At 40.6% G+C, this 14781-nt stretch overlaps 1 protein-coding gene across 2 annotated transcripts in view; it reads left to right on the top strand.

Annotated features, from left to right (window-relative positions):
• Positions 1-14781, top strand: part of LOC128025682 (transforming growth factor beta-1-induced transcript 1 protein) — a 128911-nt gene that overhangs the window by 1575 nt on the left and 112555 nt on the right. Inside the window, exon 2 of one of the 2 annotated variants that reach the window (XM_052612178.1) lies at positions 896-946. The exons of the other annotated variant lie outside the window; for it this stretch is intronic. Within the exon in view, the coding sequence (XP_052468138.1) occupies positions 896-946 (51 nt within the window). The remainder of the gene's footprint in view (positions 1-895; positions 947-14781) is intronic. 2 annotated transcript variants of the gene reach the window in all.

The following is a 14781-nucleotide window of genomic DNA, read 5'->3' as shown; positions in this document are numbered from 1 at the left end:
TCTACTGATAGTGATCTTGACAGAGATAAGTGCTTAGTAATATTAAATAATATTACATATGTACATTCAGGTGCACAACTAGCAATTCAGAAGAAATGTATTTATAAAAAAAACAATGTTGTTAGTGTTGGGTCAGAAATAAAGTGACAAAAGTGCCCAAGGTATTTAATATTTTAATTTGTAATTAATACAGCACTGTATTATATATACTTAAAATTTTAGTGTCTCAGCACTTAGTACTGAATTAATACTAATAGTTTAAGGTAGTAATAGTATATTTAGTATATAGTATATTTTACAGCTTGAGTATTTATTTGTAATTACTATAAGTATGACTTCAGTATCTCTGGGTCGTATGTTGAATGTTTACTAATAATGTGAAGTGAGTTTAGTTTGAGAAAAAGTTTTTTAGGAAATACAGTAATTACATCAAATTCACAATGGTGTTAGAGTGGGCGTTCAGATTACACTGGTGATGAAAGTAATATTTTTGAAAGGGGTGCAATTGAAGTGTTCTTATGGGTATTAGTTTAAGGCTTAAATAATAATAATAACAACAACAGCAGCAGCAAATAAATAATACATATTTTTAACTACAACATCACACTATCAACAGGCCAACACTGTCCATCTTTACATATCTGTCTATGTCCCATCCACTGTTTCCTTTTTGTGGTTTGTATGTGGAAGGAATTTTGCTGGCTTCAGGAAGAAAATTGCAACACTATTTTTGGATTATTGCAGGACATTGCACACCCATATTCACTCTCACTGGACACACTTCAGTTTTTCCGCCTCTGTAATGTACAAACAGGCTGTTGGTTGTAATTTTTGCTTTGCTAGATGATATGTGTCAGTGTGTCTATGTTCTCTTAGTCTGTCTGTCTCTCTTCAGGAGTGTGTGATACATCCAACTACCCTCTCAGTCCCCGTATTGTTATGTTTGGTACGTAGCTTTCTGTCTGTTTGTCCACCAGTTGATGTGTATGTTCAGTGTTTTTGACTGGTATGCCCAAGTAATTATTTAGCTTCTTTTATCTAAATAAATCTCAACTTTGGCCTAGTTTTATATGAATGTAACACATTTACAGCATTTTGCTTTGCATGTTTTGTTATTGCAACACTATACACTGAAACACCATTCAAGCTCGATACAACTAGTATGCATTCTATGACTTTTCTGTATGCATGAAATACATGGTTGGCACAGCTCTCTAAATTACCTTCCATTTTAAACTATTTTGATTTTGGTCAGACTAAAGTGTTTACATGTTAAAGAGACAAATTACTGTTTTAATCTGAGTGAAATAACAGCTAGAGTCTTCCTGAAAACGTTTTTTGTTGTAGATGTTGTAGATGCTGCATTTTAATTATCTGTATCATCTTTCCTTCTGCTTGATTTCCCTTTCCTTTTTTTTTTTAAGTTAAACTCTACAGTAAAACGTATATTTGTATTATATATATATATATATATATATATATATATATATATATATATATATATGGCACTTATTCACTGATAACTGTCAGGAAGGAACATGGTTTTGGGTAGTGAAGTGTGAGGGTGTAGTTTTAATTGCAATCCTGAAAGCCAATGCAAGAGCCTTAAAGGGATAGTTCACCTGAAAATAATTTTTTTGTTGTTTATCTGCATACCCCTAGGGCAGTGGTTTTCAACCTGTGGTCCTCGGCCCCCTAGTGGGTCGCGGTGGTTTTGCAGGTGGGCCGCCAATTACTATTAAAATTAATAATATTGTTAATATATGTAAAAATGCCTAAGCCATAACATAACATCATTTCATATATATAATTAAATAACAAAATATAAATATTAAACTGTAACTATGCTTCCACTATTCAAGCTCGCTGATTGGTTAAAGAATAAACCATCAATTTATCTTAGATATTTTTGCTGCATATGCTACAGAACATCAAATTCAAACATGCATAAATGGCTGTTGTGTTTCCTCCTGACTGCTTGCTGCGGTGACTATCTACCCACTGCCAAGCTCTGCCTGGATCTGGTTTTCCTGTTTTGCTGAGCGGTGCCAGCCAGAGTTATTTTCTGTTCATTTCCAGTCCATTCTAGGGTTGTGCGATTAATAGAAATCATCATAAAATCACGATTTGAGCGTGAAGACCGAACAGAATATGAACACTGAGCCGAGCCAGATAACGAACGAACACGCCCACTGCTGGAGCAATTCTCGTTCTCGAGTCAAGAAACGGTTGCATCGGTTTTCCGATCCATAGTACACTGAACCGAAAACCGTTTCTTTCGGACGCGTCCGATTTGAGAATCGATGAACTGATGATACTGCGCATGCGTGTAATTTTTTAAGTATTTTGTTAAACATCGAAAAGTGTGATAAAATAACTATATTTTACTGTATTCTGCTGTTACTGTATTTGGGTGCGTTGTTGCAAAACTTAATTGTAAACGTTTCATGATTATGAGGTTTTTAACTGACTGAAGTTGATTACTGACTTTATATATTTGAATGTTTGATAGACGTGACGCCATTACGTCATCGCCAATGACGTCATTACGTCGAGCGTAAAAGAACCGCTGAACCGTTTTTTCAACGGGTTTATTGAATCGAACCGTCTGAGAGAACCGGTTCGCGGAAAAGAATTGAACTTCCCATCACTAGTGGGGTGAGGCTTCCTCTTGTTTGCTTTATGGTGGATTGCAGACTTATAAGTGCATTACCAACACCATCTATCTCTCAAATGGACTATTGACACTCTATCTTCAATCTCAATTGTGTTTCATAGGTGGTTTGTTTGGTTTTTGCTAAATAATTGATAATGTCAAATTGCACATTGTTGAAACAACAATTGCAATATTATGGGAAACGATATATATTGCACACTCCTAATTTTACGATATCAGGTTTGTTAGAAAGCTATTAAGACACAAGCTAGTGCAGAGGAGAAATTTAGAAAAGGATTTGTTTGAATGTGTGTACCTGGTGTTCTATGTTATGGGCACTAAATGTCCCCACAAGGATAGTAATACTAGTAAACTTGGACTTTGTGGTGAATTAATTATATATATATATATATATATTAGGGGTGTAACGATACGCGTATTCGTATTGAACCGTTCGGTACGACGCTTTCGGTTCGGTACGCGGTACGCATTATGTATACCGAACGGTTCGTTGGAGTAATTAATTATATTTGAAAAAAAAAAAAAAAAAAGAGAGAGAGAAATATAATGATATGCGTTCAACAAGGTAGCCCAATAACCCAAACAACGTAACAGGCAACGCCCCTGACACTCCCGAAGAAGAAAAAAACACCAACTTATATGTTTATGTTAGGCTACTCAGCAGGCGCTCGCTCACTCAGTACGCGCTGAAGGTTTGTTGCAAAATAGCCAATGCGTTTAACAGACTAGAAATGAGAAGATCCTCCAATAACCAACAGGTCTGGTGTTTGGGTGCACTTTGGATTCCCTTTAAGCTATAATGGTGATGGCAAGAGAGTGGTGGATAAAAAAAACAACGGTATGTCGCATCTGCAACATGACAGGGTACACCAGCGGGAATACAAAAAAAATATCTGGGATATATGCGTCAGTACTATCTGGGAAAAGACGAAAAAAAGGAGAAACATGCACGCAGCAAACTATCCCTGCATAATTTAGACACCGGTATTATAGCTTACAGGGAATCCAACCCAAACACCGGACCTGTTGGTTATTTTAGGATCTTATATTTCTGGTCTGTTAAATGCATTCGACATATTGCAACGAGCCTTCAGCGCGTGCTGAGTGAGCGAGCGCCTTAGGGGCCGTTCACATATCGTGCCTAAAAACGCGTGGAAAACGCTAGTCGCGCCGCTTTCTCCTCCGCTCATGAGGCGTCTGTCTTTGCTAAGCAACAATGACGTGCTCTCTCCATGAGACGCGGAAATTTCAGCGAAGGATAAATGGATTTGCAGCTCTAAAAATCGCTTGCAGTAGCTCTGCTACTAAATTTATTTCAAAATTGCAATCCATATACAACTATGATCAGCTGATCCTTCATCTTGGCTGAGCTCTCAACGTTGTTACGGGAAAGGATGAAGCTGATTGGTTGGTTCTTGTCACATGACCCGCGGTGCGCTTGCGGCATTCTAAAAAGTTGAGATGTTTTTACATTTTGCTGTATCTAAAACGTATCGAACCGAACCGAACCGTGACATCAGTGTATCGTATCGAACCGAACCGTGAATTTTGTGAACCGTTACACCCCTAATATATATATATATATTAGTCACGGGAGTAGCCAACGACAGACACAGTGGGCATGGCGTCAGGCCTCGGAGAGGCTTTTATTAACAGAAAATAAAACACTTCATATGCTTATATATAAGCATATGAAGTGTTTTATTTTCTGTTAATAAAAATAAGCATATGAAGTGGTTAAAAACTTGCTGAAGAGGCATGTCTTTAGCTGTATCATAAAAGTTGTGATCGATTCAGTTCAGATGGAGCCTGGCAGCTCATTCCACAGAAGGGGAAGAGAGGTGGTCAAGATTTTGGGGGCAGTCTTTGTGACTTTTTGTGAAGAAACATCAAGACATCACCCAGCGACCATAGCTGGTGGGAGGGAGCATACACTAAAATACACTACATAAACTAAAAGTGCAGTGCAGTTTAATGGTTTTTAGCATTTTTAATGAGTTCAAAAATGTATTTATTAAAAAATATTAAGACGCAGAATGGCCATATCTCTTTGCGACTACAACAAACAGGAGACTCTTCAGAAGGGGACTTCAGCTTGCCCTCGGTGCGTGATTTAATCGAGCACAGAAAAGGTACATGTGCCAAATGAACTTCAGTAGAGCAAAAGGGAACTGTGGTCTGATGAGATATATATAGGCCATTAAAAACTTTCCTTTCCTGTCAGCCATTTTACTGTGCTCATGGCGCACACTCTTCAACTGTATGTGAATAATATTTCTATTTAATGCACAAGTAGGCCAAATGTTAGTACAGTGCAGTTAAATGTACTAGAAAATATGCATACATTTTTGTTAATTTGTAAAGTACAAAAATGAAAAGAAAATGAAACCATATTTAAATGCATGAAAAAAGGTCTCGGTTATGCATGTAACTAGGGCTGGGACAACGCGTCGAGGTCATCGAGGACGTCGACGCAAAAAATACTTTGCCGCAAAATATGCGCATCGATAAGTCGACCTGTTTATATTTCTGTAAAAAACGTTTGCAAAACGTTTACCTTATGTGCGCTGAATATACGCGATGGCCGGATCAACATTCTGTCCAACGTTATATAACCAATCAAGGGTTTTTTCTGCATTGATCTTTTTTTTATTTTGTAGAACGTAGCCTACATTTAACTTTGAAATTTTGAAACAGTCAACAAATCCTTTTTGCTTTTTTTTCACATGTTTTACATGTTCTTGTTAAGAAATACGGGCATGTAAACATGTTTGGGGGAAAGTCGGCTCCTTAGTCTGTTAACAATAAGGCCGGCCGCGGAGAAAACGCACTCTGATGGCACAGACCTTGGCGGGACTCACAAATAACGGTGTCCTAAGCGAATAAGTTTTGTGAAGCGCTTCGTGTTTTCGTTTCACCACTGAATGGGATCCTCATCTGGTAGAATAAATGGCTCCAGCAAGAACTGTTCCCACTCGTCTTGGCTGGACTCTCTGTAATCATCGCTGAAGAACTGTCTCAGCCTTTTCCGACGAGTGGTCATTGCATCCTCTTCATTGTTGGTGGCGGCGGCTGCATCCGCACCACTAGCATCAAGGGAAATGTTCCGATAATGTTCAAAAAGTTTTTTTTTTTTACTTCTCTCATGTTTTCATCAAGCAACCTGAGATGTTTGTGAGGGTCTAGGGAAGATGCGAGAAGAGGAGTTTTCACTGCATTCTCCAAGTGCAGTGTTTATTCGTTGCTTGATAGATGCTGCAACAATGTTCTTGAATTTGGTCACTTTCTGTGATTCTGCACGACATATCTGAAGTACTGTAGAAGACCGCAGTTCTTAGGGGCTGTTCACATATCGTGTCTTTTGCACACTCAAGCTCGTTATTTCCAATGTAGGTGCGTGGTATGCGCGCTCATAACGGAAGCGACGAAGTCGCGATGCGCACGTGGTGCGACCCGTTTTTCCGGGCGCGTCCGCAACGCATCAAGTTAAAAACATCTTAACTTTTCAGAATGCTGCAAGCACACTGCAGGTCATGTGACAAGAACTAAACATTCAGTTTCATCCTTTCCCGTAACAACATTGAAAGCTCAGCCAAGATGAAGGAACAGCTGATCATAGCTGTATATGGATTGCTATTTTGAAATAAATTTAGTTGCAGAGCTACTGAAAGCGATTTTTTTTGTGCTGCAAATTCATATAACCTTTGCTGAAATTTCCGCATCTTCATGGAGAGAGAGCGCGTCATTGTTGCTTAGAAACGGCAGATGCCTCAGGAGCGCTTCTGCCCGAGCGCTTTGGAAAAGGAGGAGAAACGGCTAGCATTTAACACGCGTTTTTCGGCGCGATATGTGAACGGCCCCTTATTCATTCATTAATTATTTTTTGCTTGCATACATCTTCAAATATGCCGTGGAGAATCACAGAAAGTGACCAAATTAGGTTTTATTTTGGAACTTTTTTTTTTTTTTTTTGCGAAATTCGAATATCATTTTTATTTATCGAATAATTGGAGCAGAACGAATATTCGAATGTTCGACTATCCGTCCACACCCCTAGTGTGCACCCAACTGATTCTGAGACTGAGCTAGTATGAGCCAGTCATTGAGGGACTCAATGGGATTCTCAAGGGAACAAGGGCTGCTTCCGCAACCTGAAGACACGGGGCAACAGGGACATCCCGGAGGACAGGAACTCGCACTGATATGTTCGTCCTTCAAACACGAACCGCAGCAATATTCTGTGGTGCGGAAAAATCAACACATGAAAATACATGTCCTTTAGGTCAATCGCTGCAAACCAATCTCGGGGGCAGATATACAAGAATATGCGTTCCTGCATCAACATCTTGAACGGTAACCCGTGAAGGGACTGGTTCAAGACACGGATTCCACGATCTGTCATAATCCACCTTCTTTCTTGGGTACAACGAAGTGGGGGCTGTAAAACCCATCTCCATATCGGCTGGAGGGACAGGCTTAATTGCATCCTTCACCAGTAGGACTGGGATCTCCGAACCCAAGACAGGAGCATCAGCCGCCTTCACTGATGTGAAGCAGATGCTGCTGATCTTGGTGGGATGCCAGGCGAACTGAATTGCAAGTCTGATGGTCCAGAGGAGCCAGCATGATGGTTTGGTTAGCCAGGCACCTAGACACCACACAAGCTGGACCAGCGGGACCATCAACGTACCCACAGTGGGGCAGCGAGGTTGAACACAGGGACCTGAAGAGGGGTCTGAGTGTGCAGTGCAACACTTACCTGGTTCCACTTTTTGGTAGAGAGTGCATGAGTAGGGCCTTTGATGACGCTCTCGAACCGTTGCTGTCTGCTGGCGAGAGAGGAGGATGAGTTTGGTCTGGTGTTGGTCTGTCCGCAACTCTCCTTGCCCTCTTGGGACCCAGAGACAGAGAAAACCGCTTTTCTGTCGAGATTTTTGGAAACCAGATTCTCCACCCGGCCCTCTTGCGAAGGAAGGAGAGGTGCATTCACCATCCCCCAAAGAGAAGTTCCCTCTCTCTCTGGGTCACCCGTCACGAGGCCTCTTGCTCTTCCAGGTTGCTGTTATTTCTGGATCCGATTCGGGCATTGCTGCAGTCCCGGAGGCAGCAGCGTAGCCGAATCTTTGTCTCCAGAAAGCTCCAGCTCACCCTTCGATTCAGTGATCGACATTTGGTCATTGGGAGGAGTGCCAAATTAGACTTCTGGTACATTCCTTGTAGAGGGCCGAGGATGTTCCATTGGCAGCTCAACTGGTTGCGGAGTGCAAGAGGGGCTATGGTCCCCTGAGGGTTGGTTCCCTGGAGGGTTTGCCATCACACTTACCCTCAGCCTGCCCGTGCTACTGCCTGAAGTGGTCACCATCTGACTGCCGCCATGACGAGAACTAGATTGAGGCAGAGGCAATGGAGCTCAACCCCTCTGAGGTAACGGAGCTTGGCCTGCAATTCCAAGATGATCATCTTCCTGCAATGAGAACATGACTCATCCACAAATGCCACCTAAGCGTGCTAAATGTCCAGGCAGGTGAGGCAGCGATCTTGACCATCACCCAGTGGGAGGTAACGACTGCATCCAGAAACGCTGGGTGATACGATGTCTATAGCAAGACCCACATCATCTTTACAAAGACATAATGTTGAGTCTGCCAGATGCAACATTGTTTAAAAAAAAAAACGCTGCCGTGATTGTTCTCTTATAGAGTGCTGAATGCACAGGGGAGATGGCGCCTGCAACACAAACGGGGTAGTGCAGCCTGATGTGTGCATCCCCCTCAACATGGGAAATCACCACTGCTGAAGAGCTGTAACACCAACACAAAGACCTCTCAAAGAACGCTCTGAACTTGTTCAGTCTTCCTCTCTCAGTAGTGTAGTCAGGAGCAAAACAATGTGATAGCTCAGCTCCGAAGCGAAAAGCTAAATATGCTCTGCACCTGCTGCCTACTTATACTCACGGTGTGATCAGCAGCAGCTGGATGCAACAATGTCATGCCAATGAGAGCCAACATTGGCTCATTATGTTTACACTCAAAGTGGATTGGTCTCTCTAAGTGAGACCCCAATTCTTCGGTCATCTGACGTGATGACGAGAGTGACAGACTAAAAGGGAACTTATTTTACATTCTTACAATATTTTCCTTTGTACTTTGCACGATTAAGGTATGAAAAATGTCCTGCAATGAATTCATTTTGACAACTAATAGAATATTATACATTGGCTAATAGCTTTTTAAGTTCATTGATTATATAAAATTCAATGAAGGTTCACTATAGTTATCTGCATGTCTCATCCATGAGTGGGCCTATGCAATGATGGAGAACAAGATTTTGGAAGTGTTAAGACCCAGAACCAAGTTACTGAGCAATAAAGCTATAGTGAAACCTTTTATTAAAATAACTGTAGCCTAGGAAATAAAATCAGTTGTGTTTTAGGCACTAAAACAGTCCAGTACTTTATAGTCAAATCCATTTCTATATTGAAATAATGAAGATTTATGTGCCACCCAAGACTGGTTGGTGCCCCCTTCTTGGCCACCCCTATGTAAACATCCTGGTTCTACCACTGCCTAAAAGGGCAAAGTGATTAATATCAGATAATCAGTGATATTGGGGTGGGAATGCCCATTCATGTTTGTGAATGGGCATATTATTTACAAGTGAGGGAAACTAAGATTGTAAACAAGGATACAAACTAGACACTTTTTACAGAAAATTGTCAATTCAAAATAGGCCATCTGTGTAATTCAAGTAGATTCAACATAAAATGAAAAGAGATTTTAAACATTTAAAAATATATATTTTTAAATGTTATAATAGTGATTTTATAATGTCTTCTTAATATAAATCCATGACAAAAATAATAAGCATTACCATCAATTTGTAATTCTACAAAATTTTTATAAAACAGACAGATTGAAACATTTTAGAAGTTTATTTGTAGGGTAGAGAACAATGCATGCACAAGGTCACAACAAAATGTTCTAAATCTCAATTTCATACATTTATTTTAGATGAATAGAACAAATGCCTTGCAATGCACTACAACTATTAGCTACAGTACAGTATACATTAAAAAGTGTTACCAACATCAACTACACCTTGGATGATTGAAAATAACAACACAGTCAAGACTAGCAGAAAACATTTCTCATAACAAATGATCAACTTATATCATAACATGACAGATACAATATAAACATTCCAAATCAGACAACAAATATTTTTAATTGGTCAATGACAGTTAAAGCTGCAGTCGGTAACTTTTGACGCTGTAGCGGTTAATAAACAGAACTGCTTGCGTCTTGCGGAAGCATTTTAATAGCCCCTGATCCCACACGTCAGTTCGTGGTGGAGGTCGACGCATCAGAGGTGGGAGTAGGTGCAGTTCTTTCCCAACGTGCTGCCTCAGATGACAAGATGCATCCATGCAGGTTTTTTCTCATCGGTTATCTGCTGCAGAAGGTAATTATGACATTGGTAACAGATAATTGTTGGCCGTCAAATTAGCCTTAGAGGAGTGGCGTCACTGGTTGAAGGGGTCGGGGGTATCTTTCATTGTTTGGACCGATCATAAGAACCTAGAATACATTAGAACTGCCAAAAGACTCAATTCCAGGCAGGCTCAGTGTTTTTTCCCTACCGTACCACCCGGGTTCCAAAAACGTCAAACCCGATTCTTTGACATGTCTTTTTAATCCTTCACCGATTCTGGTGGCCACTGATGGCTCGCGACGTTCACGATTTTGTTTTGTCTTGCTCAGTTTGCGCCAATGGTAAGTCGTCTAACCGACCTCCGGATGGGCTTCTTCAACCGGTGTCTGTCCTTTCGAGACCCTGGTCCCACATCGCACTAGATTTTGTTACTGCCCTCCCGCCCTCTAAAGGCATGATGGTCGTTTTGACCATAGTAGACTGATTCTCGAAGGCGGCACATTTCATTCCCTTGCCCAAATTACCTTCAGCCAAGGAGACAGTGGTCACTGTTATCAATCACGTCTTCCAGTTACATGGCCTCCCGGTAGACGTGGTTTCTGACAGGGGATCCCAATTTTTTATCCAAATTTTGGAAAGAGTTTTGTAAGTTGTTAGGAGCAATGGTTAGTCTGTCTTCAGGCTATCACCCTCAGAGCAACGGTCAGTCTGAGCGAGCCAACAAAGATTTAGAGAGAACGTTGCAATGTTTAGTCTCCAGGAATCCTTCTTCCTGGAGCCAACAACTCTCTATGGTTGAGTACGCTCATAACTCATTACCAGTGTCAGCCACGGGCCTCTCTCGGGTTACAGCCATCTGTTTTTCCTAGTCTGGAATCTGAAGTCGCGGTCCCCTCCGCTCACGCGTTTGTCCAGCGGTGCCACCACACCCACGAGACTCTGCTCCAGTTGAGGGCGTGCACTAAGACCAAGGCTGATTGCCACCGGTCAAAGTCTCCCGTTTACATCGTGGGTCAAAAGTGTGGCTTTCTACTAACAACATTCCGATCCATTCCGTTTCTAATAAGTTAGCTCCCAAATTTATTGGCCCTCCAGTGCACAGGAGGATTCATCTCTCGTTCCACCTATCCAAAATCAAACCCATGTTTTATTCACACATTAACCCGCCTACCCCAGTTCTCTCACCACCGCAACTCGTAGATGGGGAGCCCGCCTATTCAGTCAATCGTATTCTGGACTCGAGATGGAGGGGATGAGGATTCCAGTACTTGGTGGACTGGGAGGGTTACGGTCCGGAGGAGAGGAGTTGGGTACCTGCTAGGGACATACTGCATCACTCCCTGATTGATGATTACTATCGACAGCAAGGGTCATCTGGGAACGCCAGGAGGCGTTCCTAGAGGGGGGGGGGGGGTACTGTCACAGTTGGTAAACCATGGTCTCGGGTTTTGCACTATGTGGGTGGAGTTGTGTGTGTTTTGTGTCAGCACTGATTGTTTCGTGTGGGCGTCTCCGCTAATTGTTCATGATCACCAGCTGCTACTCATTACTCTTCCCTATATATTGCCCTGTCTGGCGTCTTGTGTTTGTCAGAGCATTGTTTGTCGATCTCAGTGTTTCTTATGTTCCACTGTTCTTCTTTATGTGCTTTTCGTCGTTGGATTGTCCAGTCTCCGGAACCCTGTCTACTCCTCCTCATCCCCGGATCTCACCACCCACCTTCACGGCTCTTCCCCCGCAGTTCCTGTGTCACACTCTCCTGCTGCCAATGCACCATCGCACCTTGGATCACCCGTGAGCTCTGCCTCTTCCTGGACATTGCCCTTTCTGTCAAGATTCCCAGTACCACCTGTCTTCGTGTTCATTGTTTGTGTTATTATTCATTAGTCATTACTCTCAGACCCTTGATGCATACAGATAACACTAACAGTAGAACAAATAGAGATAATAAATACAGATAATACAGATACTAAAATATAAAGTACAACTATACAGATAGGTCATGTAAAAAAGAAAGACAAGTAAAGCAGCACAAGGCACATGGCAGACTTGATGTGGTGCATGACTAGCCGTTCAAAGCACTTCATTAGAATAGGGGTAAGTGCAACTGGATGGTAGTCATTGAAGCAAGATGGTGATGGCTTCTTCAGGACTGGAATGATGGTGGTAGCTTTGAAGCATGTGGGGTTCGCTGAAAAAACAGAACTGTTCGGTTCACCACACACAGTTCAATACGCGCTGGGACGGCGTTTTAACTTAAATTTGACAAAGCATCTGTAATATGATTTGCTATAAATAACACGTAAAACAAACAGGGTTCAGCTTATATATGTTTCTTTTGATGCATGCGCAGTCTGGATTCCCAGACATTGAATTTCAAATTGATTGATATTGAAACTCTTTTGGTAATTTTTGAACGAGATGCTAACATTCTAATCAAATTCAATGATCTATGCTAAGCCAAGCTAAAAGTGCTACCACCAGACCAGGAGATCGGCTGAATTGATTCAAATACAGTAAAACACAATTGTTTAACTCTAGGGGAGTTGGAAAATTCCTTTAACTGATCTTGTTTTCCTGTGTTTCTCGAATAACGCCTGCTTTTAATTTGAAGTAGAGAGTGCAAGCCTCCCTGTTCATTTGACACTGGAACATGCTATTTGCTGAATTTTACATATTAAATGCTATTATGCATATAATAATCACATAAAGCCAAGGGATAGGAAAAAAAAATAGCTGGATGGGGTCTCTAGCATTCATTTGGTATAGGGTTCCAGTGCTTGACGTGAACACTTAAAATCGGTCAAACTTCTTAATTTCTGTCAACATCAGCAAATTCTTGAAAATAAGGCTCAGTGTTAATCATACAATAATGTGAAGATCAGAAAAAACATTCACGGCATGTCACCTGTATGTACAAGCAATGTGAACTCACCTGATGCAGCGAAGCAAATGCTCCACGTTAAATTGTTTACTTATAATCCTTTTTTAGGTGTTTATAAAATGATCTGGTGTGCTAGACACCTTGTTTGTTCATGTTTTTTTTTTTTGAGTTACGCGCTCTGCCTTGATAACACTTTTCACTTACAGCATGCTGCTCAGTGCATTTTGCCACAGACTTTCCAAATAATTAACTGTAAATTTAATTAATTAAATATAATTAACTTAAATGTATTTGGTAGCTAACTAATTCCATGATTCATTTTTGCAGCACTACACATTTTAAAGAATAACTGCTGTAACTTATGGATAGATCTGAGTACAACAGCATTGTGATTCCCCTCAAACCAGGCCAGCCAGAGTGAAAAGAGGCGGGGCCGCCGCAGTTTAAAAAGACAAAAGGCACGACATGATTGGCTGACAAAAAATAGACATTAATATTTTAAGTTTAATAAATTGAGATGTATATATTGTATATTTATTTTATTAATGATTTTTTCCTTTTTTATTACACATTAGCCGCATTTCCTCTGTCGTCCAGTTAGTGCCAGGGCTTAAAGCGGGCCGGGCGGGGCTCATAGCCTCGGGCCATTAGCACCGAGGCCAGAATAGCGCAGGGTTTCCACAGTCAGAGCCTGAAGCTCCGCTGCATGTCACTAAAACACGCCCTTTACACGCCTCTCAGAACAACGTCATGCAACCCCATCATTTCACAAACAAAGAGAAGTTATCAGAAAACTAAGAAATAAGTCACTGGAACATGCGCGATCACAAAACAAACATGATAAAAGCGGCCGTTTGTTTGCATGCTTTGTTAAAGCTATATTCAAATTCAAAAGCATCGATGTTTTAACTATAGAATTGATTTAATTTATCAGGACTCAAAATTAATCACACATAAATACACTTATTTCTATTTTATTTATTTATTTTTAACGCTCATGAAAATAGCCTGCTTATTCAGTCGAGTCTGTTTCTGTTTATTAGCCACAGTAGCCGTCATATTTAGAATGAATGATAATATCTCTATTTTTATAAAAGCTCCCTAACAAAAAACATTATTAGGCTATATTCTTTTATGATAGGCAACGTGAGATAAACTCTCGAGACGAGGCTTGTGACAGATAATATAAGTTACTTAATAAATACACGATTGTGATAGAGAATAAGAAGCTGACGTCTGATTTCTTCAAGCGGTCATATTTTACCATGTTTACTATGGTAACATGTTTAGCGTGCATATCTTTTTCATCGCTTATAAATATTTCTGCCTTGTATGGCGATTATAATCCACATTGGATCAAGTTATTTCAAACACTTGCTGCTGACTGAAAGAGAGTTTTGAGCTCGACTTATTAAAAAAAAAAAGTGTTTAATTCTGGTGTTAAAGCTGTTATCTTTCTGAAATGATTCGCAGTGCAGACTCGCTATTTTTATAAAAGCTCCCAAACAAAAATTATTATTATATTTTGATGACATGCAACGTGGAGCTAAACTCACGAAACGAGAAGACAGATAAAATGTTACTTAATAAATACACAATTGTGATAGAGAATAAGAAGCTGACGTCTGATTTCTCCAAGCGGTCATATTTACCATGTTTACTATGGTAACGTTAATGTTTAGCTGCATAGTCTTTTACATCGCTTATAAATATTTCTTCCTTGTTTAGTGATTATAATCCACATCGGATCAAGTTATTTCAAACACTTGCTGCTAACTAAGAGTGAGTT

Source organism: Carassius gibelio, chromosome A12 (assembly GCF_023724105.1).
Source record: "Carassius gibelio isolate Cgi1373 ecotype wild population from Czech Republic chromosome A12, carGib1.2-hapl.c, whole genome shotgun sequence".
NCBI classification, from domain to species: domain Eukaryota; kingdom Metazoa; phylum Chordata; class Actinopteri; order Cypriniformes; family Cyprinidae; genus Carassius; species Carassius gibelio.
The sequence above is the reverse complement of the archived record's forward strand: the minus strand, read 5'-3'. Positions and strand labels throughout refer to the sequence as shown.